The sequence below is a fragment of the Cricetulus griseus genome, chromosome 7 (assembly GCF_003668045.3).
Source record: "Cricetulus griseus strain 17A/GY chromosome 7, alternate assembly CriGri-PICRH-1.0, whole genome shotgun sequence".
NCBI lineage: Eukaryota > Metazoa > Chordata > Mammalia > Rodentia > Cricetidae > Cricetulus > Cricetulus griseus.
Window position 1 is genome coordinate 76,367,457 of NC_048600.1, and position 26,099 is coordinate 76,393,555.

The following is a 26,099-nucleotide window of genomic DNA, read 5'->3' on the forward strand; positions in this document are numbered from 1 at the left end:
TAAGCCAGCCACAATTAAATATTTTCTATTTTAAGAGTTGCTGTGGTCATGGCTTCTCTTCACAAAATTGAAACCATAAATAAGCCATAGTGATCCAAAATTGAATTCATAACAGAATCAGCACCAACATGGACAGTTGTTTATAATCTGCCTTCAATGATGGATGGAGATTGTGTGTGTGTGTGTGTGTGTGTGTGTGTGTGTGTGTGTGTGTGTGTGTGTGTGTGTGTGTGTGTGTGGTGTGTGTGTTGTGTGTGTGTGTATTCCTTCAGCTGAAGAGACAAGCACAGAGAAAATGCTCCAGGAAAAAATTGTGTGTGTGCGTGTGTGCGTGCGTGCGTGTGTGTGTGTGTGTGTGTGTGTGTGTGGTGTGTGTGTGTGTGTGTGTGTGTGTGTGTGTGTGTGTGTGTGTTCTTTCAGTTGAAGAGACAAGCACAGAGAAATGCTCCAGGAAAACTTCAGCCAAAGATAAAATATATGTTCCTACTCTAACCATCATATATCACTTTACCTCAAATATTAGAAAGGAATTCTCAAACAGGTTTTCTATTCTTAAATTCACTGAGTTGGGAGATGACTCTACCATAGTTAAAGCATCCCAATTGTGACCTCTGCTGTGATCATTACATTCAGTTCTTACTTCCTCTACTCTGAAGTGCCACATGATTCATGCAATGATGGGATGTAAATCTGAAGTTATATTAATAAATTACAAGTAGAAGTGCCAGAGATTAAATCCAATATAGTAATGAGAAACTATTAGACGAAATTAAATGCATCTGGATAACACTCAAGGTACACTTTACCCTCTAATGGTGCTGATACAGGAGACTCCCTCATTGACATCCCTTGCTTTATATTTCCTTCCACTGACTCATAACTTCTTTTTAAACTGACTTCATGAGCTGTTCTTGGACTGCGAGTCCCTTCTCGGGCATTTTTAATATCTGCAGAATATAGAAACAAGAATTATTCAGAGCCCAAGGCCTATCCATAATGCACAGTAAATTAAGTCACCTTAATATAAGTCTTATAAAAACAACTTGATCCCAGGACTTAGGAAGCCAAGGCAGATGGATCATTATGAGTTTGTGGCTAGCCTGATCTACATGGTGAGTTCCAGGTCAGCCAGGGAGGCACAGTCAGACTCCTCACCTAACAAAAAAACTCAAACAAAAACTTGTTCTAACATATATTTGTGTAGACAACATCCATGAAAACATTTTTATTCATTGAAGTATGTTAATTGAATGGTTCCTATGTGCCAGGCTAAGGCTAGGAATCTGGGTAAGGTTAACAAGTTAAATCCCTTTTCTCATGAAACTTTTTCAACAGTGGTGAGTACAAAAATATGCCCAGGCTGGAAATGTGGGTCAGCAATTAAGGGTACTCACTGTTCTTCCACAGGATCTGAATTTGGTCCCCAGCACCTACATCATGGGCTCACAACTACTCCAGCTACATGGGATCTGATACCCTGCTCTGGCTTCTGCAGGAACCCACATGACTGTGCAAATACAGGGACATAAATAAAAAATAAATCCTAACAGAATTATTAAGTCCTTACTGTCCAATGCAATACATACTATAAAAGGAAAACTACAATATGCTGCAAGAATGATGGGACAGAAATTCTGACATGTCCAGGTTCAGGAATGGCTGCCTAGAAAAAGCAATGCATAAGCTGAGAAATAAAGGACAAGTAAGAGACACTATTGTCAAATATAAAAGGAAGAAACAATGGCACAGAAGGAATAGGCTCAGATATCTCAAGAATGAAGAGCATGCTACCTTAAAGGAACATCCTTCAGCTCAGTACAAAGTCAATGTGGAGGAAGGAATTAGGCAGAAAAGTTTAGACAGCTAAGGTAAAAACTGGCAATCAAAAAATCTGAAGCAGAAGGAGATTATGGAGAGAGATAAAGCCATGGGATGCACTTGTAGTCATCCACAGAAAGTAAAGCAGGAAGCATGACTACTCCAGGTAAGTTAGCACATCCTAAGCTGTACAGACAAAAGGTAATGGTTGCAGGGAAGAACAGTAAGGGATTGATCCCAGAGACTTTAGGAACAATATAAATGATTTTGTTATTTGTTGGACATGGAAATGGAAAAGAAAGATATCCATATTTCTAGCTTAAGCAATGGACATTAATTTCGTTCCCTCTTCCCAAAGTAAAATGTTCATCAAAATACACTAGAGGTGTTAAAATAAGAAATGGGGCTGTTGTGAATTATGAAACATCAGGCACTATGTTCACTTCTTTATATCCGACACAAAATATGGCCAATGACTATTTCAAGGTTACAAAGTAAGAAAATCAAACTCAGCCCTGTGGCTAGTATTTACAGCAGATTTTAGAGTCATTCTTGGAAAACATATGCAAAGAAAGATCTAGAGAAAAGACAGATGACTGGAGGTGACAGGTAAATGAACAGACACATATACAGTTTCATTAAGCAGGATTTAATCCAGCATTCTTTACATGATTATCAGATATCTATTCCTTAGTTCTTTTTTAATATTTTATTTTTGACTTTCCAAGACATGGTTTCACTGTGTAGCCCTGGCTATCCTGGAACTCACTCTGTAGACCAGAACTCAGAGATCTACCTCTGCCCCTTGAGTGGTGGGATTAACAGCACGGAACAACACTGCCTGGCAGTTCTTAACCTTGAAAAAAAAAAAAAAACAAAAAAACAAAAAGCCGACCCCTATTAAAATAGAAGCTATTCCATTTAAGTTCAATGAAGATTCTTTTTCTAAGTTACAGAATGAGTGGTCACTGACAATGTTAGCTGTCACTTACAGGACACTTCCTCTGTGCTCTGCTCTGCTACAACTCTTCTAACTGATTGTCTTAATTGACTTTTCACAAAATAGCCCCATTCACAAGGACAAAACCATAGGTCTGCCAAGGTCAACTGACTTACTCATACATAGTAAGCAGGTAAGAAAACCACAGCCTGTTTTCAATCCCACATTATAAGACTGACATCAAAGAGTAAATAATACTTACTATCATACGATAAGATGTGTCCACTTTTGCCTTCATAAATAACATGGCCTTTGGATGCAGCTTCCTCTCTGACTTTCTCAGGGCTGCTTTCTTCAATGGGCATCCTGGAAACAGGTCCCTTCACCAAAGCTTCTGTCGGTATGCCTGCTTGGGGCAGAGCTGGGGTTCCCTGTCATCAAAAGCAAGCACAAGCACCCTGAGTCAGTGATGCTTAGAAGAATCACAAGATATTTGGAAAATATAACCTGAGAGCCCAGTACGTCTTCAAAGAAAGCAAAGCACACATGAGGAAACGAGACATTTCACTTCTATAAACATAGAGAATCCTGTACCTCAGTCCTTGAACCCTGTCATGGAGAACTTATAATGATGATAGTGTATGAGCTTTGTTCTCCACACCCTCTGGCCAAATATGGAAGGAGAGACATGGAGTTCCTATGTAATATTATAAATCAACATAAACTTTAACTAAATCACCTGGGATTTGTCTTAATATGATGACTCTGACTCATAATGCCCTGAGCAGAATCACCAGGAGGCTCAAGATAACATAGGTCATCAGGCCTCATTCCTAGAGGCTGGAATCCAGTGAACCTAGAGCAAGGCTTAAGAATTTAAGGCTAGCCAACTTCTCTGGTGATATTGGTGCTAATGGTCTTGGAACCCACACCATAGTACCAATACCTTAGGTAACAGAAATAATAAGAAAGAAAAGCAAGCTAGTACAATGTACAAAAATGTGTATCAATGTGTAAAAGCAGAATATGCAGATTTTTCAATTTTTTTCATCTATATACATTTTCAAACAAGGGCTGTTTTACATTTCAAGTTGTAATTAATATATAGCTAGGAAAAGAAACACCTCCCATTAATCAAAAGTGGGATTCTGACTAGCTTCAAAACAGAATATACTCCATCTCCAGGGTACCCTTTGTTCCACAGTGAATTTGAACATCACAGATTACATATTGAGATTACATATTTGCTTCCACAAGAAGCAAAAACAGGCATTTAATTGATTTCTTCTGGATTTCTATTTAATCTGAGCACATGGTAAAAGCATTGCCAGGCAAACATTAAGGACTAAAAACTTCTTCTTGTTACTATTACCAGTCTGCAGATGAGTGATGTTTTGAAAACCACAGCATAGATAATATGGCTGTGGTTTAAATGCAACAGGAATGTCTTTCTCTGGAGATGGTCTGCAGATCTGAGGTTTATTATCATTGAGAGCTGGATTCATAACCACAGAACAATGACCAACAATCTACAGAAGAGTCCTACAATACTGAGCTCTTGAGAGGTCGAGTCTTTTCTTGGTTGCTATTCAGTACCCAGGAGATGATGTTGAGTGCACTGACCTGTGTAATAGAACCCCGCAATGATGAAATGCTCTCCACTGAGATTTTGCTGGCTGGAGTTCCCCGAGTTATACTTCCTTCTTGGACAGCCCCTGCAGTGCCTGAATAAAAAGAAAACCAACAGTAAATCATTGCTTTCCTCTTGACAGCCCCACTCCAGCACCAGTTCTCACACAGCAGATTGTAGGAGAGAATAACAAAAACTGTTTTCATTGAATGTCTCAGTATCATAATGACTTTAAAAGTACTGTTCAAAGTGCATGATAAAATATCACATCCATAGATTTGTGCTGGTTACAACCTTAGTCAGAAAAGCTTTCTTATGTAGCTGGCAGAGGTGAATACAGAGAGACTTTGCTTGACAGTGAGTGCAAAGCCCTAAATGGGCTATCTGTATCATCCTTTTCCCACAAAGGCTCAGGGTACATTCTGGAAGAAAGGGTGGAAAGAATGTAAAGAGCCAGAGTACAGGGAGAAGTGCTGTGAAATGTTATTGCACGCATGACCTCACAACAGCTGTGGGTATGTGAACAAGACCTGGAAAAGATCAAGCCAGTCAAAATGCTAGCACAGATGAGGATTTTCTCATAAGGACCTACCCGAACTGAAGAGCTACTAGCAGCTGATGTTTGCTAAGGAAGGTTAGCCATTTTGCTTTAGGGGACCAGAGCCATATGTAGGTTGCCCATGCTCCAGTGCAAGGCACCACACACATCCATATACAGGCAACAATAATTATACTTTGGGTTATTTAAAAAAAAAAAAAAAAAAGCAGCAGCAGAGAACCTGAAATTGGGAGGGGTATGTTGGGGAGGGGGTTGTTGTTGAGAATATGATCAAAATACATTATGTGCACATATGAAGTAACAGAATAAATATATTATTACAACATGACTGCTGGCATAAGTAACTTCAGAAATTGGTGGGCTTTTTGGTTTTAGCTTTGATTTGTTTTGGTGATCCTATGCACCTATCAAATTTCAAGTTTTACAATTAATTTTACATGAAAGCATAAACTTAATATGAAAATCAGTGCCGGGCACTGGTGGCGCACACCTTTAAACCCAGCACTCGGGAGGCAGAGGCAGGCGGATCTCTGTGAGTTTGAGGCCAGCCTGATCTCCAGAGAGAGTGCCGGGATAGTCTCCAAAGCTACACAGAAAAATGCTGTCTTGAAAAACGGAAGGAAGGAAGGAAGGAAGGAAGGAAGGAAGGAAGGAAGGAAGGAAGGAAGGAAGGAAGGAAGGAAGGAAGGCAGTAACTTGAAGACTCTTATTATTAAAATATATTAATGACTGAGCTGGTTGTATTCACCTATAAACCACTTTGGAGGCTAATGTAGGCAGATGGAGAATAAAAGTCAAAGACCACTATCATTGTTGCCACAACTTAGGACATCCCCACAAAGAAGTCATTTTTTAATGACTAACTTTAGCAAGTTTACTAGGGATAAGAACTTAATACATCTGTCAAACTGCATACAGTTTTACCTCTGACCACACCTTCATGCTGTGCCCTGACCAATAAGCCCTCGGGTTGTGAGTTTTGGCTTCGTGGAGAAAATTCTTCCTGCTTGATGTAGGTCAAAGGAGCTGAGGACAAAAGCAAAAGAAATGTGAAAAGAACAACCAGTGAATGGTTGACCATGATCACAAACTGATGGGATAGGACTCTGGCCACTCACTGACCTGATTTGGTGGATTCCTGCTGCCGTGGCAATCCAAGAGAGATAGATCCCACTGAGGGCTTAGGGGCTTCTTGAGTATAAGCCTGATTATGAGAAGTCAAGTAAGTGCCAGGAGTCCCCTAAAAAATAAATAAATAAAATAGTCAAGATACAAAACAAAACATTGTCTTTTCTAAAAGTAAAGTCAATCTTCATATTCCTATATATTAAAAGCTGTATACTTGTCACTCAAATTTTTAAAAAGCAATTTTGAAAAAAGAAACATTTCATCATAGATTATTAAATTAAGGAAACTAAGGAAATAAGATACATCATCTGACAATCTCATATATTACATAGACTTACTATTAACAAATCACATAAAGCATTTACCACAATGTACTCAAAATGTAAACTATGAAAAATATTATATACCTCTTATAAATGCAAAGAGAACATTAATGAAAATGGCAAGAGTTAAGAAAAGCTTCAATACACCCCCGGGAACCTAAAGTTCCTACATGTATGCAAGGCTTTGCATACCTAAACAAAGCACTAAGGAGCTCTCACCTCTGGCTGAGGGTAGTCTAAAGGCATGACCCAATACACAGAGAGTCCCATAGCAAGGATTGAGAAAGACTACTGATATTAGGCCATTTAAGGAAATCTCTGTACAATCATTAGTTTGTCAAGCAGAGACTTTAGTGGCCGTACATAAAATAACACAGACTTTACAAATTAGTTCTTAAAAGCCACTAAACAAATAAAAGCAGAAAAAAAGAAGCTACAACAGCTCTGGGAGATAGCTGTATGATAGATAACCAGAGTTGCCACATCATATAACAGAAAATATGCAGTTCTGGTGGCTGGCAAGATGACTCAGTGAGTAAAGATGCTTTCCATCAAGCTAAAAACCCAACATGGTACCAGGAACGAAATCTATTCCCACACATTGTCTTCTGATCTCCACATTGGAAATAAATGAATGTAAGAAAAATTAAATGTATATTTGACAAAAAGTTACAAGACATACAAAAAAGTGAGCCATATAGATGAAATAAAACAGTAGGCTTTTAAATTACTAGACAAAGATTAGACAGAGGATTAAAGGGGAGTACAGGAACAATGTCTACAAATACAACACAGAGAAAAAAAGCATTAAAAGAACAAAACAGAAATCCTAGAATTCACAGGCATAACTATAGGTCAGGTATGGAGATATACCTGACCATATATCACTACATTTGCTTCTCCCTCCCCTATCACTTGGGAGGAGAAGCAAGATTTGAGACCAGCTTAGACCACAGAGTGTCATGCTTGTTTAAGCTAGATAACGAAACTCTGTGTAAAATCAAAGAGAAACAAAATGAAACAAATAAAATGACACTAAGAATAGAAAGAAATATATTTACTCCCCTGAAAAGGACCTAGGAGATGGACAGCAGTGGTGGCACACACCTTTAATCCCAGCACTTGGGAGGCAGAGGCATGTATATCTCTGTGAGTTCAAGGCCAGCCTGGTTTACAGAGCTAGTACCAGGACAGACAGGGCTACACAGAGAAACCCTGTCTAGGGGAAAAAAACAAAAACAAAATTGACCTAGGAGACACGTTAAAATACTGAATGCTTTACTCCTCAGATTAATAACAAGGGCCACCCATCCACACTATTTCTATTAATACTGCGCTTTTCTCTAGACAATCTAATGAAACAAGAAAAGGGAAAAATGATAAAATTAGAAATGAACTAAACCACCTTTCTCACCCTGGTGTGGTGACAAACATGTAGCCCATTATCCCATGACATGACAGGTGGAGTTAAGAGGGACAGTTCAAGGCCAGCTTCTGGTACAGAGTTTAAGTCAGAAAAGGATTCAACTCTCTTTCTCTGGAATCAAGGTGGATAATGATAATTCAGCAACAGGGATTGGGGGCTCTGTTTCCATGGGTTCACTGGGCAATCCTAGTGGTCCTCTATTGCCTCTTTAAAGGCCAGCATGAATTACACTAAATCCTGTCACAAAACAAACAAGCCCCCCACCAAAGACAGGCATACATAGAAATTATTTCTTCAAATCTACCAAAAAAATTTCCTTATGAGAAGTACTTTGAGAGGTCACCAGGAAAAGTCAAGACAAGGATATAATTTCTATATAGCAATACTACTAGGCTGCTTCACTTTCTGTGTTTCCCTGACACTGTTCAGGTTTAGCAAACTGAATCTTTGTATTTGAAGTATGTCAGACTGTTGGTACTATTACTGCAACACTGTACAAGACTGTTAGCATTTCTTAAAGCAATGAAGAAGTATCTATTTTCTTTTGATTTATTTAAATACAGTCTCCCTATGAAGGTCAGTCTAGCCTCAAACCTGTGATTCTATTGCCTCAGGCTCCAGCATGCTGGGGATTAAAGGTGTATGCAACTATATCTAGTTCTAAATTTGTTTTGTTTTCTGAGAGAGGATTTCTTTGTGTATCCCTGACTGTCCTGGAACTTGCTCTATAGCCCAGGCTGGCCTAGAACTCACAAAAGATCCACCTGGCTCTGCCTCCAAGTGCTGGGATTAAAGGCATGTACTACCACTGCCCAGCTGTAAATTATTTTTTAATTAAGATGTGTGTGTGTGTGTGTGTGTGTGTGTGTGTGTGTGTGTATGTGCGCGCGTGCGCGTGCATGCGCGCGTGCGTGTGTATTCTTTTAGATATAATATTGTTGCATACTTAACTGACTATAGTATAACATAAACAGAGTCTTATATATACTAGAAAACCAAAAGCTTTTTATGACCTTGTTCATTGAAACATTTGCTTTCTGGGATGGTTTGGAACCAAGATTATGATATCTTCACTCAAGCCTGTACTAGCCAAGAACTTATAAAAACAAAGAATACATTGAAATTGCCTGGCATATGCTGCACACCTTTAATCCCAGAACCTGGGAGGCAGAGGCAAGTGGATCACTTTGAGTTCAAGGCCAGCCTGGTTTGCACAGTTAAGCTTCCAGGCCAGCAAAGGATACATAGTAAGACCCTGTCTCAAAAAGCCAAAACACAAAGAATACATTAACATTAATGAAATAGCCCAAAATAAACAGAATATGTACATCACTTCTAAAATGGAAACGACAAAACACTTTAAACAGGAATTAGCAAATAAAACCTAGAAAATGTAAAGATGTGTTTATTCATAGATTAGAAAATTCAAGATTATTAAAATATCTATTCCTATCTGAAACTGATTTGTAGGTTTTAATATAATCTCAAACTAAACTCTAGTTGGCTTTTACAAAAGTGAAAAAAAATTATATAACTTATATGAACAAGATTAAGGATATAGAGTGGCCAGAAAAATAATACACTACAGGATATACACTAAATGATTATACATTATAACATGACAACCATCAAGACTATAATAACAAAAAAAGTAGACAAATAGATCCACAGAATGACTCCGGGTGCAGATACAGATCCAACAAAAGACAACCAGAACAATCAAAAGAGAGAGAGAAAACTTTGTCAGCCACGCTGCCAGAAGTGGAAACCAAACAAGAGGAGAATGCTGACTTCTACCAGTCTCTGATCATAAGCACCAAAGTAAAAGCCAAATCTATAAAGCTTACAAAATGTAACAAATCAAAGTATGAAGAATGTGCTCAATGTGCAATGATTATATGAAAATGTTCTGTGCAACAATGCCATATACAATGAATATACTAAATGAAAATACAAATGTAATTGTATATACATATGTACATGTCTAGGGGAGCTGGGACTATGGGTCAGTCAGGAAGAAGGCATGGTGACACACATCTGTCATCCTAACATTTGGGAGGTGAAGGTTCAAGGTCACTCTTGACTATATACCTGGAACGCAAAAGGCCTTGTTTCAAAAAATAAATAAAACGGCCAGCAAGATAGCTCTGTAGGTCAAAGTGCTTACTACAAAGCCTACTAACAATGTGAGTTTGATATCCAAATGTATGTCACACAGAAACCAGCATGAAACTTCATTCTTAAGGAGTATAAAACAGCTCAGGTTTCCCTCCACAGAAGGGATTTAACAAAACGAAATGCTCATACAGTAGAGTATTTAACAATCAAAAAGCTACTGAGTACACACAAAGACTTGACTGAATCCCTAAAATCATTACTCGGAGATAAAAGGCAAACACAAAAGAGTGCACAGTGTATGATCCTGTTCATATGAGACCTAGGAAAGTGAAGATAAACACATGGTTACAGAAAGCAGGAAAGAAAGTCTAGGAAGGAACCTGATTACTTATTAGTATACTAATAAGTTAGTGAGAGGAGGTAAAGGAATAATTGAAGCAACATTCAACAGAAATCTACAAAGAAAAGCCAGTTTACCTGTGAGATGGACCCTCCCATTATAAAGGATGGTTTCTCTGATGCCGCTGTGGTTTTAGACGATGGGATGAGAGGAGGTGGTGGTCTGGTTGGTCGTGTTGTGGGAAGTCGAACCCCTTCAGGAAGGTTAGTTATCACTTGATGTGGAGCAGGTTGAAGAACTTTTTAAAGGGGGAAAAATCATTTCAAATGGTCAATTTCTTAGTGTGCATAGGCTACCTTTCTCAGTAAGTATTCCTGAGTCTCTAGACCACAAATTAAATTCTAAATGTCATATGAAGCTAACCATGAGTATTTTTACTTTTTAAAATTCTGACAATGAGTATATTCAAATCTCAAATATTTGTAAGGCAAATGTATTTGATTTATTTCAAACCACATCATTCAAAGCTGACTTCAGCAACTATTCTGATTAATAGAGGCAATCATTATGAGTGACTGAGTTTCTTTATCACCTTCTGAAACTTACAATAGAAATGAGGATCAGGAAGCATCCAAGAAATATCTGCTGCTTCACACAGTTGGAGACCTGGCTGACAACCCAGTATACATCCTCTGTGTAGCTGCATAATTTGAGAAATATCTATGGATTCTGGCTTTCACAGTACACTTGAATTTCGGGGAGGTGGGGGGTGGTACGGGGACTCTCAGGAATTTTTACAAAGTAGTTGTACTGTTAAAAGAAAAGCCAATCACAGTATAGGTGTGTCAACACAGATTTCCCAGTGGCCCAGTGAATCTGGATTCAACTGACAATGGAATGCAGAGAAACAAGAAAGTCATTCTAAGAGAGCAAAGACATGTCCTGGAAGAGCAGGTCACTCATGAGATTAAAACACCACGTGGAACACCTGTGGGTAGATGGCCGGCAGCCACTGTGCAGAAAGGTAATATTTACCTGGAGGGACACTATAGCGGGCTGCACTCAAATCAGGCTGTGAAGCGGCTTTACTGACTTCTCTTGGAGAGAGCCTACACGGTGAGGCTGACCTTGCTGCGGTACTGTGCATCTGTGCTTCCTGTTCTAGAGCACGTTTGACCTCAGCATAAGGCATATAGGCGACTGATTTTCCTATGAAAGTTAAAGTTATCAAAATAAGGGAAGAACCCCAAATTAAAATAGTAAGTGTGAAAGGACCAAGCCCACACCATCTAAGGGCAGATCCATCTATACACTAATAACAAAGTCTAAAGTTGCTGTGGACAAATCCACCCACAGTAAATCCTACTAAATCTAAATCTGCTGTTTTCCTCAGATTCGAAACCCTCAGAAATTCAATGACAATTTTTATCTTTAAAGAACAAAAGGTCTTAAGGAAAATCAAGTGCTTTGACATGCAATAAATTTACAATCAGACAAACATTGAATTATCAAGGGAATCTGTGAATTCAAGTCTGACCTGGATTACAGATCAGTTCTCTGAGAATTTCAATTAGCTTGTTGATATTAACTGCCTAATATTTAAAAAAGTAAACATGAGAAATGGAAAAAGTCTTTTCAAACAAATGCAGATAAAGCTTATCCAAAACCCTTCACCAGTTCCAAAAAACAAACCTATGAATATAACTGTAATGATGAAAATAATGAAAAAGTTATTTCCACGTTAAAAATTTTCCAAGTTTCAATGGCATGCCAACAACGCAGTCATATAACCATAAATAGGGGACTGAGAAGACACTACAATTGGTAAGTCAAGTCCTTACAGGGTATGAGGGTATGAGTTGGATCCCTAGGACCCATAGACAGGAGCCAGGAATGGTGGCAAGTATTGGAAATCCCAGCACTGGGAATGGGGATGGGGGCAGTGGAGTCAAGCTAATACCTGGGGCTTACTGGCCAGCCAGCTTAACATGGCAGATGAGGCCCAAACTGTAAGAAACAGTTTCAAAAAACCCAAGATACATAGTGCACAGGACTGATCCCCACGGTTGATCTCTGACCTCTACACACTTTGTATGTATACTGAAACACACATTTTAAAATAATATACAGATATAAAACTTTCTTCCTTTCTTTATTTGGGGAGAAGGGGTGTCACATAACCCAGGCAGGCCTGAAACCGAAGATCCACCTACCTTCCTCTCTTGAATACTCAAGATTACAGATATGTGACATCATTCCATCTAAATCTTTCCTTAATTAAACTTAAACTAATATACTGTGATTAACCTTTGAAAACCAGAAAAATACAACATAAAAATCAAATGTAACTCTTACCACTTAGAGATATGACATTTTAATGCCTGACAGAACAAATGCATTATTGTTCTTTTCATTTCCTAATTTTGTCCATTTGTCCTTTCAGCTTTTTTGTTGGAACTGATTATTTGAAACTGGCTTGTGGTATAAGCCTAGATGGCCTCAAACTCAAAATCTTCCTGCCATGGCCTCCCTCATGCTGGGATCACAGATCTATACCACCACATTCAGCTTGTTAAGATAAATTTAGATTTAAAATTAGTACTTTCTACCCAAAATGTCATTAGAATTTTCATTTGGATTACATTAAACTTATGAACAAATAAAGGACAGAAGAATTCTTTTAGTGTTGAATTAAAAATAATCTGTCATATTTATTAAAACTATTCCTAGGTCTTACATGTTCTTTTGCTATGAAAATCATCTCTCATCTATATGGATGCATATATGTAACTGAATACTTCACATATACAAAGAAGATAGGTTTTCTATAAAACAGCTTTTTCTAGGAAAACATTCCTTTAAGTTCAAATGATTCTCAGTTAATGTTTAGACTTTAAAAAAAATGTATGCACTACATAATTGTCGTGTATTTTTATTTATGATAAGTATGTGGGTACCAGTATGCACGTGTTACGAATGTGTGTGGAGGTCAGAGGACAGCTTTCGGGAGTCCTCACCTTCCACCTTGTTGAGACACGGACTCTCTTGTTTCTGCCATGGTGCATACCAGAGCCTAGCTGACCTGCAGGCTTCCAGATGATTCCAATCTTTACCTCCCATAGGACTGTGAGCAGGTTCTAGGAATCAAACTAAGGTCATAGGTTGGTAGCCCAGCTTGGAAGAGAGGTATTTTTTGCCTGGACCATCTCCCAGGCCTCTCTTACATTTTCTAGGATAATATTACCCTGCAAAATAACAATTTGTCTTCTTCTTTTAAATATCTAAACTTGTTTTTTCCTTACTATACTATGTCAACCGTGGGCCACCTTGTAGTTTCCACACAAGTGTCAAGGTCCACAACTGGTTTCAAATAAAGACTTTTTTCAAGACAGAAATTTTCTGTCTTGTGTAGCCCTGGTTGTCCTGGTACTCACTCTGAAGACCAGGCTGACCTCAAAATCACAAAGATCCACACATCTCTGCCTGAGTGCTGGAATTAAAGCTGTGTAGCACCATTGCCCAGTTCAAAAAAGATTTATTATCACAGGCACAGTCCTTTTACATGTTAAGGTACTTTTAGAAATCAGAAACAATGATTGTAAATCAACTAATATTCAAGTGTTACATACCATGCTTTCCATGAATCTGAAGGAAGACGTGGCAGTAATAAACTTATAAAGGATTTATCAATCAACTTGCTCAGAAAACAGTAAGTTGTACAAAAAATAAAGTTTAACAACAGAGCACTGCCTCTGCCAGGCAGTTTAGAGGTCAACCCTGGCTGGCAATGCTCACTCATCCTTGTACCTCTAATCAGGACAGCAAAATTCTGCCCCACAGGCAGCAGGACCCCAGTTAACAACTGCCTGGGAAAAGCAGGGCTGGTCTGTCTAGGACAACTATAACAATACTTTACACTGTAAATCTCCCCATCTGTCCAAACAATCACACCTTGGAATTCTGTCTCTGCAGAACAATGGATAACTGCTCAAAGTGTAACTTGGGACTGTGAGCCTATATTAGCTAAGGAGATATTTGTTCTGGGCTGGTTCCCTTATGTATTACCAGATCTAATCGAACACTACTATTCAGTTTTTCCTTTATTAAACTGTAAACATCTGGATTTCTCTCTGGGAAATACAATATAGTAAACTGTCTCATTTAACTCTCACAATCAAAGAGATCAATGGAATTTTTCAAATGAGGAAATTGGGGCTCCAAAGAGTCACACTTAACTGCCCGACCAAAGCAAACTAAGGGGGACTTTGAACTTCTGACGCCTATCCATCAAAACAATGACATTCATACTGGGCATGGTTTTGCATACCTATAACCCCAACACTTAGGAGGCTGAGGCAAAAGGATTGGCCAGTGTACGGACACAAAAAAAAATTTATTTCTCCTTTCCTAGAGAATTTGACATAATAGTATATTAAAAATTCGAAGTCTGACTGGTTTACCATTTTAAACAATTTATAACTATGTAGAAATATTCATTTAAAAAAATGATAGGCCGGGCAGTAGTGGTGCACATCTTTGATCCCAGCACTCAGGAGGCAAAGGCAGGTGGATCAATGTGAGTTCGAAATCAGACTGGGCTACAGAGAGAGTTCCAGGACAGCCTCCAAAGCCACAGAGAAACCCTGTCTCAAAAAAAAAAAAAAAAAAAAAAAAAGATATTTAGAGGATCCTAACCATATCAATTTCAATCAGAAAATACACAGAAGCAGAAAAACAAAACAAATAAAATAACAAAATAAACACAAAACAAAAATAGCTTTAGTTGTACAAAAGCAGAAACCTATTTTGATTGTATACTTTTTAAAACTTTTTTATTAACTTATTTTTTACATTCCAATCCCCATTCCCTCTCCCTCCTCTCCTGCTCCCTTGCTCCATTCCCTACTACCTCTCATCTACTCCTCAAACAGAGTAAGGTCTCCCCTAGGAAGTCTACTAAGTCTGTCCCATCAACTTCTTGAGGCATGTCCAAGGCAACTCCCCACCCCCACACCTCTGTGTCTAGGCTGAGCAAGGTATCTCTCTCCATATAGCATGGGCTCCACAAAGTCAGTTTGTACATTATAGGTAAATCTTGGACCCACTGCCAGTGGCCTCATATATTGTCCCAGCCACACCAATGTCACCTATATTAAGGGAGTCTAGTTTGGTCTTATGCAGGTTACCCATTTGTCAGACTGGAGTCACTGAGCTCTCACTAGCTTGGGTCAGCTTATTCTGTGGGCTTCCCTATCATGGTCTTGACTCCTTTGATTATAGATTTTATTAAATTTGCATTACAACTTCTAATTTGCCATGCCCAAGTTTCTTCACTGGAAGCTATCAGTGAAGCAGGGGTCAATCTAACTAAATGTCAGTTGAAAATAAGTCTTTAAAGTATTTTTTTAAACTTTTTTTTAAATAGGTAACAAAGCATAATGTAAAATGGGAGGCATGCCTACAATAACAGTTTGTAGCAATCTCATTTAAAAAGCAATCAATGAATATAATAAAATGGGGCACAACAGCAAAAGTAAAACATACAGTCCCAATCCAGGCAGAATTTCCTAGTACTTAACTGTTCTTTTAATGGTGTAGTGGTGTGGGTTTTGCTTATTTATTTTGGCACAAGGTCCCACTCTGTAGATCAAGCTGGCTTAGAACTCACTAAGTAATTCACAATAGCCTCAAACTCATGAAAAATCCTGCCTTAACCCTTGAAGTGCCAGAATTACAAACATGAGCTGTCATGATGAGCTGACGGTATTTATTTATAAACTGACACTACAGGTACTTTTTAATCTATAAACTAGCCTGTGAAGTTGTATTTAAAACATTTGCCATGTTTTCCACACAGATAACTTAACTGTGAACACTTAAATGATATTTGAAGGAGTGGCTCGGACACTGACTGTACAGTACTTATGAACAACCTCAAAGGAGAGATATACAGCTTGTAGAAATAAAATACTGGAGGCATACATTAGGTGGGTTAGCAAAATAAAACCTTTATGTAGCCGGACATTGGTGACGCACGCCTTTAGTCCCAGCACTCGGGAGGCAGAGGCAGGTAGATCTCTGTCAGTTCGAGACCAGCCTGGTCTACAAGAGCTAGTTCCAGGACAGCCTCCAGAGCCACAGAGAAACCCCGTCTCGAACCCCCCACCCAAAAAAAACCTTTATGTAAAATAACTTCAAAAAATTGATCCCACTTTGTAAAGCCATTCTGAATCAAACTATAAATCTCTTAATGTCATAGTAATTTAGCATGGAAGTTTAATTTTAAGATCACGCATTATGATTAAAAATGCAGGCACCAGTGAAATCTAAAGCACACAGAACGAAGGATTAACTACAGAGAAACACAGCTCATAGTATCAAGTTCAACACTTAGGCTCTGGTCACTCTAGCTCAATACAATTTAAAAAAAAAAAAAAAAAAAAAGACTCACTGAATAATTCGAGGCTTTGGCAGGAGCTCAACAAATGATTGAACTGAATGTTACTTTTTCTAAGTTTTATTTTATCCTTTAAAAAAGCTATCCTAAATAATATATAAGGGATAAACAGGCCTTTATTTTATAACTTATTAATAGATTTCTTCATAATTGTGATATTTAAAAAATAGACATCTCTGAGGACTAGGATGTGGCAGTACTAGAACACATGGTCTAAGTTAAATCCCCAGTAGAAGAGAGAAAGAAGGGAGGGAGGGAGGGAGGGAGGGAGCGAGGGAGGGAGGGAGGGAGGGAAGGAAGAAGGAGGTGGATCACTATTTTGGGGAGGAGGGGGTGTTTCAAGACAGGGTTTTTCTGGTTAACACTGGCTGTTCCAGAACTCAACTCTCTAGTCCAGGCTGGGCCTCAAAACTCAGAGATCCACCTGCCTCTTTCTCTTGAGTGTTGGGATTAAAGGCGTGTGCCACCACTGCCCAGCAGGGGTGGATCACTTAATCTATTCCTTCAGCATATAACATCTAAGTATCCATTGTATTGATTATAAAAATAGGGATTAAAGATTCTCAAAATTCAATTCATTAAAAGTTATCAAAATTTCTGCCTACTTCCATCAAAGAAATATTCACTTAGGAGGGACATGGTGACATAGCCCTGAAATCCCAGCACTTGAGAAGTTGGGGCAGGGGGATTCTAAGTTCAGGATTAGCCTAAGCTACATAGTGAGTTCAAGCACAACCTGGGCTATATATATACTACAACCCTATCCTGAAGGGAGGGGAAGAATGACAGGGCTTGAAAGGAGAGAGAATGGAAGGAGAGAAAATAATAAAAAAGAAAGACTTCCTTATGGCTAGTGGTTAGTGGGAGAGTACTTGCCCATCGTAGACTGGTTTCAATTGTTAGCAGAGAGGGAGATTTACTCTACATTCTTTCCGTGCCTATGCATTATTCCCTTGTTCAAATTTTTACTAGAATGAAATATATGTTTAAGGGATGCTGAAATGGCTCTGGAGGTAAAAGTGTTTGCTATGCAAGCCTGATTCCACTATGTAAGGAAAAGATGGACTCCTTACAGTTGTCCTCCAAACTCCGAATGCACAATACATTAGCACAATACATTAGCACAACACATTAGCACAACACATTAGCACATACAGAATTAAAAAAAGAATTTACATGTAAGACAACAACAAGTTCATATAGAAAAGTCTGCTGTAAGAGGTTCTTTGTTATATAACTAGTAATTCATCATCGGTGTGGCATTGAGTGAGGAGTTAGTAGGATCAGCTACACTACAGTTCCACTTTTGTATTAAATAGCCTTTAACATACACAATGGCTTTCCAAAGCTGATTGATTGTTCTTGTCTATGTAAAGTATTACAACAGTGCTTTACAGTATATAGTATTACATTGCAATCCTATATAAAATATTACAAAATACTTCTGAATCAGTCATAGACAATTTTAGTATTCATGAATTCTAAGCATACTTAAAAATAGTTTAAATTTACTATTAGCCATATGGTAATTCTAATGCTATCAGACAAATTATTAAAATTTAGAAATCACCCTCTCATATTAAAGTAAAAGATATATTGTGCTCCAACAGAAGCAGGATGAATCAATTCAAAGTGATACATCAGGGACAGGTCCTTTCATAACAGTACAAAAAAGCTGAGCCATGTGGTATATAACAATATTGACTGTTTACAACCCTAGCAAAATAAATATGTATTACAGTTTTCGCTTGTTGATGAGAAAACTAAAGCAATGGCAGGCTAGGTATCTTTGCCCATGGCCACACAGTTAACAGGCTGAAGATTGGGTCAGGGTGGAAACTATCTGCTACGAAAAGGTGCCACCACCACATCCAAATGTTACATAGCCACAGGTAATGTGTTTCAATAACAGAACATCATTTTCTACTTTGAAAAGTCAGATTAATGGAGGATTAAATATGGTTTTTAAACTCTCAGAAGAATGAATTCATTAACTAGAAAGCTATTAACAATGTTACTGCTGTCTCGACCACGAGTATTTAATTGTATAATCAGCATTAGTTTAAGGACTCTTCACTCGCTCTCTACTTTTCTTCTCTTCTGCCTGCTTCTCTTCTCTTCTCTCTCTCTATGGTGACCGGCCATGGAGGTCCTCCATTAACCCGGTTTCTCTTCTCCTTTAGTCTCCCTACTCTGCTGGCCTATAATAAACTGCTTAATATGTCTAATATGTCTCATAGTCTCATGTCTCATCTTGCGCCTCTTCTTCCTCTTCTTTATTTCTAATTTAAGCAAAAATTTAACATTGGCACCCAACTCGGTTTAGGCTCTCTCCGTAAGTTCTCGCAGCTTGCTGGTGGGATAGGCTTTCTCTGTAATCTCTCCTGCCAGGGGCACGGGAAATTTCCGGGATCCTAAATCTGAACTCATAACCCACTTTCCATCTCGGTTTTTCTTGTCACTTCCTCCTGCCTGCAATGGCTTGAGATGCTGGGACTCTGTACACGTCAACTTGCCGCTTTTCCAACTAAGCATCTTTGGAACCCACTCATCTGCTTGTTTGCTACAATCCAGTAAGACATCCCTTGAATTTCCCGAGGGTCAGGTTTGGGATCCCGCTCCAGGAGCGGTGCTTTTTTGCTTTCTCAGTTCGGACCCTGAGTCCCCTTTGGGGCCAGGCGCCTGGCAACTCCCACGGGCCGACGGGCATCCATAGAGGAGCTTTTGCCAGTTTTTCCACTTGCCTCACCCATGGGGAATGCATAAGGAACCTTTCTGGCGGGTAAACAGACAAAAAAGCAGTTTATGGTTGCCACCATCTTGGCCATGTGGTCTAACCTGGGGGCCGCCATCTTGGCCATATGACCTACCCGAGGGCATGCCCACTCCAGCGGCCTGTGCCAGCAAATCTGACTGCCAGATCTTTTTGCTTTTTATTCTATTTTATTTTTTATTTTGGGGGTCTGGGATTTCTTCTTTCACTGGCTCTGTTGCTCATGCTTGTTTACAGAATACTGTGTCTTTCCAGGGCCCTCTGTTTAAGTCTACTCTATCCCTTTAAATCTCCTGTCTGTTTGCTACAATATATGGATCAGAGATTATATTCTGGTTCCCCATTTACTGTTATCCAGTCCTACTTGTCTCTGTACCTGTAATTTAACTTTATACTTATCTAACTCTATATGCAATTAAACTGTGCTGTCTCATATTTCTAAATTTTTATGTATCTTTAAATGATGATAAAAGTTTAAAATCATAAAGGTCTATTTCAAATTAACAAAATATTTATACCACTCAGTTCATCCTGTAAGCCATTTACAAAGGTATAGCTTTTTTTTTATTACAAAAAGGGATTTTTCTCTAACTAAAGGCAAATTTTTAACTGTTGAGATACTAAACAGACAGCCCTCAAATGCTCAGAGATCTAGAGAACATGGCATTTAAAATGTATTGTTAAGAGGCTTTCTTTTGTTAATAGGCCAGCTGCTGGCCCCACCCCATTTCCTCCAAGAAGACTGATGGGCACTGAAGAAACTTCATCTCCAGTCAGTGACAACACTAGTCACTTAGCAACCCTGCCCTTCACCTCAACTGCTACAAAGTACTCCAGACCGTGTACAAGAGGACAGTGGAATTGACTTTCCCCGTGTTGCTTGGGCCAATGGTAGGCGAGCCTTCCTGTAGTCCATAATCTACAGGTCACATGCTATCAGCAAGAAGGCAGGTGTCTTGCAGCCCGCTACTATGGATGGGAGGACCTTGGGGCTGGCTGTCCATGCAGCCTGCTGGCAAGTCTCTGTTATTCTTTAATCATTAATTCAGATAAAACCTTATCCTTCTCAAGAACTCTGATGCTTTTGATGACTGGTAGTCTTGTCAGCTTAAAGCAAAACAGATTTCAGGAACAGGTATTTTAGGGTTTATGCGAAGATGGGAAAGTGTAAGGCATATGAAGGTCTGGAAATGTAGTTACAAAGGTCTGAGGATGGAAAGGTCTAACACGGTGGATAAATGCAAGTTATGAAGGTCTGAGAATGAAAGGTATAAAGGTCTGAAAATGGAAGGTCTAAGATGGTAATGTAAGATGTATGAATTAAAGTTATGAAGGTCTGAGGATAAGAAGGCTTAAGTGATGATAAAGTGAGTTGAAACATTAAAAAGAATGAAATATGTTCCTGATTTCTCTATTTTTCATGCTACTGTTCATAGTCAGTAAAGTTCTACAATACCACTATAGGATCATAACTACAAGGTCAAAATGAAGATGCTTTTTATAGTCCTTAAAAAATGTCTGTCAATTTTAAAATAAAATGTTAATGCTTTCAGCCAAGTTGCTTCTAACATAAATGTGCTGCTAATGTGTCTAATACTTATGTTTCCACAAACTAAGGATTCTTGTAAGTTCCAGGGAGCTGAATTGGATCCAAACAGGTCAGATTCACTCCAGTTATTCAATCTTTCCCTGGTCCCAGGACTCCCTTCCCTCATGTTGGGACTCCTCGGGAACCCCTCCCTCATCTTAAAATCTTCCCCTCAAGTGACAGGACCTAAGAAAAAAAAATTTTTTCTAAACTTAACCTTGTCCTCTGCTCTGCCAACATCTTGCCAGGTCGAAGAGGCGCCAGGGAGTTCCATACAGCCTGGACTTCGATGAAACAACCAGCTACCCCAGGATGTGGCAGCACCCCAACCTTCTTGGTCCTCCAAAGATGGTCAATGCCCCCCCCATCAGCAGGAAGCAGTCTTGAGAATTCGACGCCCTTATTCCTTATTCTGCCATGTCCAACAACCCACCTTTTTTTTTTTTTTTAATAGTAAGTAAAGGTGGGATTGAAAGGTTCAGGCATTATGCTAGCCTGCCCCTGTTACCTGTCGGAACAGGAAGTACCCTGGTCAGCCCAGGGTTCCATGGGAACCAAGTCTGCACGCAGGTGCAGAGGACCCCTTTAAAAGATAGATCCCTGCCCATTTACGCTCTCTCTACTCTTCTCCTCTTCTCTGTCTGCTTCGCTTCTCCTCTCTCTCTCTCTCTCTCTCTCTCTCTCTCTCTCTCTCTCTCTCTCTCTCTCTCTGGCGACCAGCCTTGGCAGTCAGCCATTAACCCTGTTTTTCATCTCCATTAGTCTCCCTACTCTGCTGGGCCTATAATAAACTGCTTAATATGTCTAAAAAAAAGGAGTCTTCTCTCAGGGACAGATGTTTAAACTGCATGAAATCACATACAGAGCACAAAGGACACACACTATCTTGGGGTTCACCTTGATTCCTTTTGTACCTACCTTCCCACTCCCTGTTTGGACTCTTAGAAGTACCACACGGGCTTGCAGAGCTTCTGCATTCCAAGTCTATCTGTTCTTGCCTCTGACGCTGTTCCTCCAGGAGAGCTGACTCATGCATAGCCTTAATGTGCCGCTGGTAAAGAGCATAGCCACTCACGGGGGCTCCAATTGGTATATTACATGGGGTGCAAGAAACCTACGAGGGGGGGGAAAATCAAATTGAAATGTGCCAAGGACCCTGTAGCAGTAATTACCAACTGTTAGAAGTAATACTTATTCCTGAAGTGTTAAGGATTGAGACGATTTGACCATGTTTGAATTAAAGCACTCTTCAAAACAAATGCTAGGTAGTTACTAAAGAATTGAGCACAGCAGAAATCATAAAATTTGTGACAAAATAAATCAAACTAACCATCATTTGTCTAATTCAAATCCTTATGATCAATTTGGCCTCCGTCTCATCCTGCATCTCTCTCTCAACAGACAACCACAATCATTTCTATAGAGTTACTTACCCTATGTGGCAATGACTAAGAAACTTCTCTTTCCAAGAGATGCTCTACAAGGCCCACATTCATAAAAAACTGTTTTCCTCTGAGTCCTCCTGCATAGCCCAAAGTAACTTTCTACTATACAACTTGTTGTCTCTCTTTCAGTGCTCTCCCTTTTAGAAACAGACCTCAGCAAGAAATGTGGCCATCATCCTTGGCTTATCATCTCCCCTAACCTCCCCTTCCCCAAACTAACTCACCCAGACAGAATGTAACACGGGGACCCACTTTGATCTGCTTTTCATTCCGTCATGGTCATTTCTTTCATACTACACACCATCTGCCCCACTTTATAATTATACAGTTTTAATCTGCTTTAAGGACAAGGTATCTCTGGCTGGCTAGGCACTCCCTAAATGATCCTAAACATAAGGCAATCCTCCTGCCTCAACCTCTTGAACACTGGGATTACAGGTATATACAACCCACTCTACTTTGCAACTATGTTTTTATTATTTATTTATGATTAATTCATGAACAACAAAAAGCCATAGAGACCCTACAGATCTAACATATATTAGAGAATATATGCTCTCAACACTACTATAGATTTTACCCTACTATAACTGGGCCTTACAGAACAAATACGACTATATATTTGGTTTTACATGTGAACCTGGCTTTCCCTCCTTGTGGCACAAAACCAGACCAAACTGTTGTGGTCCAAAAGAAACCTTAAATCCGATATGGAGTCTTAAATTTCTACCTAAGAGGCTCCTGCTCCTCTAAGACACTCTAATCCTTGGGACAATATAATAACTGGAAGCAATCGTGTACAGACTCTGTTAACTCGATTTCTGTAAGGTGCTGTGGTATAATAAAGTCTGTCTCTGTGCTTGGTCCAAGCCTAATCTCCTTGGACTGTGCAGAACTAAGTGTCTTTTATGCCAAAGGGAGGGTGTACTCTATAAACTCAGCATTTAGGAAACTAAGGTAGGAAGATTATAGTCAGTTCAATTAGCCCGGGCTACACAGCTGAGTTCCAGGACAGCCTAGACTGTACACAGGACTCTGTCTCAAATTAGAGTGTGTCAATGGGCTGGAGATATAATTTAGTTGGTACAATACTTATCTCACATACACAAAGTCCTGTGTTGTTCAGTACCCAGCACTGCATAAACTGGGCATGTTGGTGTCTGTCTGTAATCTCCAGAACTCAGTAGGCAGAGGCAGATGGAATAGAAATTCGAGGTTATCCTTGGCTACAGATTGAACCAAGGCTAGCCAGGGAAATATATGAAAAAAAATAAAATAAAAATTAAAAAGTGTAAGAAGTATTTTCTGTCAGTGGGATGACTACTGGTTGGTGTCCCAGAAGATCAAGGCATGAATAAAGGGCTGGAAGTATGAGCTAACCACAGTCCAGCCAAGCATACCTCCAACCTCTAGGTGGAGAAGAGAGGATGGAGGGTCATGCACTCATCAATAAGGCCAACAATTTAATTAATCATGCCTATATCATGAAATCTCCCTCCAAAACCACACTAATTCCTAAATGGCAGGGCTCAGAGAGCTCAGGTTGGTGAAAACATGGAGGTGCTGAGAGGGTTGTGTGACCCAGAGGGGAAAATATTCTACTGCTTTTCCACATACCTTGCTGTATGCATCTCTTCAATCTGAGAGCTTCTAAGTTGTATGTTTTGTAACACATAAATAAGAGTTTTTAAAAAGTGCTTTGTTAGGTTCTCTGAGACACTCTCAATGGAACCTGATTTCCAGCCTCAGTTGCACAGAAGTATGAATAACCTGGAACCCAATAACTTACATGACTAGCATATAAAATTAGCAAATAAAACCTTGTAACTGTATCTGTCAATAACTCAGACTTGGTGTGGGGGAAAATCCCTCACATTTGGTATGAGGAGGATTGTGGGGGGAAAAAAGAGCTCACTAGTTTCTAATGGAGGAAAATTCAAAGAAAAAGAAAGGTAAATGGTAGTGGCTAGGTAGCTGGAGTTGTCAAGGCAAAAGAGCATTGTTTAATTAGTAGAGAGTTTCAGATTTGGATGATAGTAAATTTTGGCACTGTACTTCCCAACATAGTGAATAACATTTAAGACTACTGAACTATATACATTTAAAATTGGCTAAAATGAGTTCTGAGAATAAGTGACTGTTGAATCTTGGTCCTAAATGAGGTTTGTAGCACCTCATCCAGGCTCGGGAACAACACAGATGAGGGAGTATAAAGAATTTAAGAGCTGATGATGGGTAGAACTGCTGTGACATGATGTATTCTGGATATGTGACATGGCTAATTCACTCAGGATTTCACTGCAACTGTGGCTGCCTGAACCAATTTATGGGTTTGTCAAAACTTCATTATTGATGAGGTCTGGATTCATAAGGTCCCGTCCTTCCATGAGAGACTACTGGCAGTTGATGGTGGCTAAGTGAATATCACCTTCAAAGGCAGACACTGAGAGGTTACCCATGCTCTAGTAAACAAGCCCCCACCGATGGTCATGTAAGCAACTGATTACACTGGGTAGGACCCCACATATGCCCCAGCAAAGTAAGAAGAGGACTTAATGGAAAGAAGGGTTTCAGCGGGAAAGGGAATGGCATGAGACAGGGTAAAGAAGGATAAACATGACCAAAATTTATTATATACATGTAAGAAAAACTGATGGTCCTCCCCAAGGAAGAACACATCAATTGGTTGTCCAGTGCCAAATGGTCAGCCAATAACATACATATAAGTAACATTAATGGACTCTACATGTTATATTTAGGAATACACACACACACACACACACACACACACACACACACACACACACACACAAACACACACGCACGCACGCACACACGCACGCACGCACGCACACAAACACACACATAAATATACTTATATATGTATATATATGCAATTACAATGACTGAAAAAAAAGAGACCATGAATTTTAAGAAAAGTAGGGAGGGGTAAATGGAAGAGTTTAAAGGAGGAAAGGAAAAAGAAAATGTTGTAATTAAGTTACAATCTCCAAAGTAAGCAAAAACTTTGACTGAAATAGTTAACTTCACATTGCCTGTTTTGTTTTGTTTTTAACCACAGTATTCTGAAAAAGTCTAAGAGTTAAGTAAAAGAAATTTTAAATATACCCATGAAGGTCTAACAATAATACTTACCATTGGCGGGATAACAGCAGCTCGATGTTGAAGCTGTGGCAGATCCAATGGATTTGGTTTAATAGGGGATGAAACTAGTATAGATCCAGTTGGATTTAATAACGACGGCTTTGCATCCATAGGAAACACTCTATAATTGGTGGTTTTAAATAGAGATAAAAGAAGTTATTTTTATTTATGTCTTCAACTGTAAAATCACCACAATTCATTTTAAGTGTGTGTGTGTGTGTGTGTGTGTGTGTGTGTGTGTGTGAGAGAGAGAGAGAGAGAGAGGGGGGGGGGGGAGACAAGATTGGCCTTAGTAACATATAAGGAGGGCTGGAGTATAGTTTAATAGTAGAATACTTGCCTAATATGAGCAAGGTCTTAGGTTCAAATCCTAATACAACAACAAATAA

General features: G+C 39.2%; 1 protein-coding gene across 33 annotated transcripts in view; it reads right to left on the reverse strand.

Moving 5' to 3' along the window:
• The window catches only part of Ncor1 (nuclear receptor corepressor 1), a 146,267-nt gene that overhangs the window by 33,077 nt on the left and 87,091 nt on the right, over positions 1–26,099 (reverse strand). For 23 of the 33 annotated variants that reach the window (XM_027427194.2, XM_027427191.2, XM_027427189.2 and 20 more), the window contains 9 exons: positions 25,702–25,831; positions 22,019–22,214; positions 11,318–11,491; positions 10,420–10,580; positions 6,070–6,187; positions 5,872–5,973; positions 4,382–4,482; positions 3,021–3,189; positions 807–947 (listed from right to left, as the gene is read on the reverse strand). In XM_027427194.2, coding sequence (XP_027282995.1) covers positions 807–947; positions 3,021–3,189; positions 4,382–4,482; positions 5,872–5,973; positions 6,070–6,187; positions 10,420–10,580; positions 11,318–11,491; positions 22,019–22,214; positions 25,702–25,831 — 1,292 coding nt within the window. The remainder of the gene's footprint in view (positions 1–806; positions 948–3,020; positions 3,190–4,381; positions 4,483–5,871; positions 5,974–6,069; positions 6,188–10,419; positions 10,581–11,317; positions 11,492–22,018; positions 22,215–25,701; positions 25,832–26,099) is intronic. The other 10 variants (XM_027427202.2, XM_027427201.2, XM_027427200.2 and 7 more) reach the window with 4 other exon arrangements.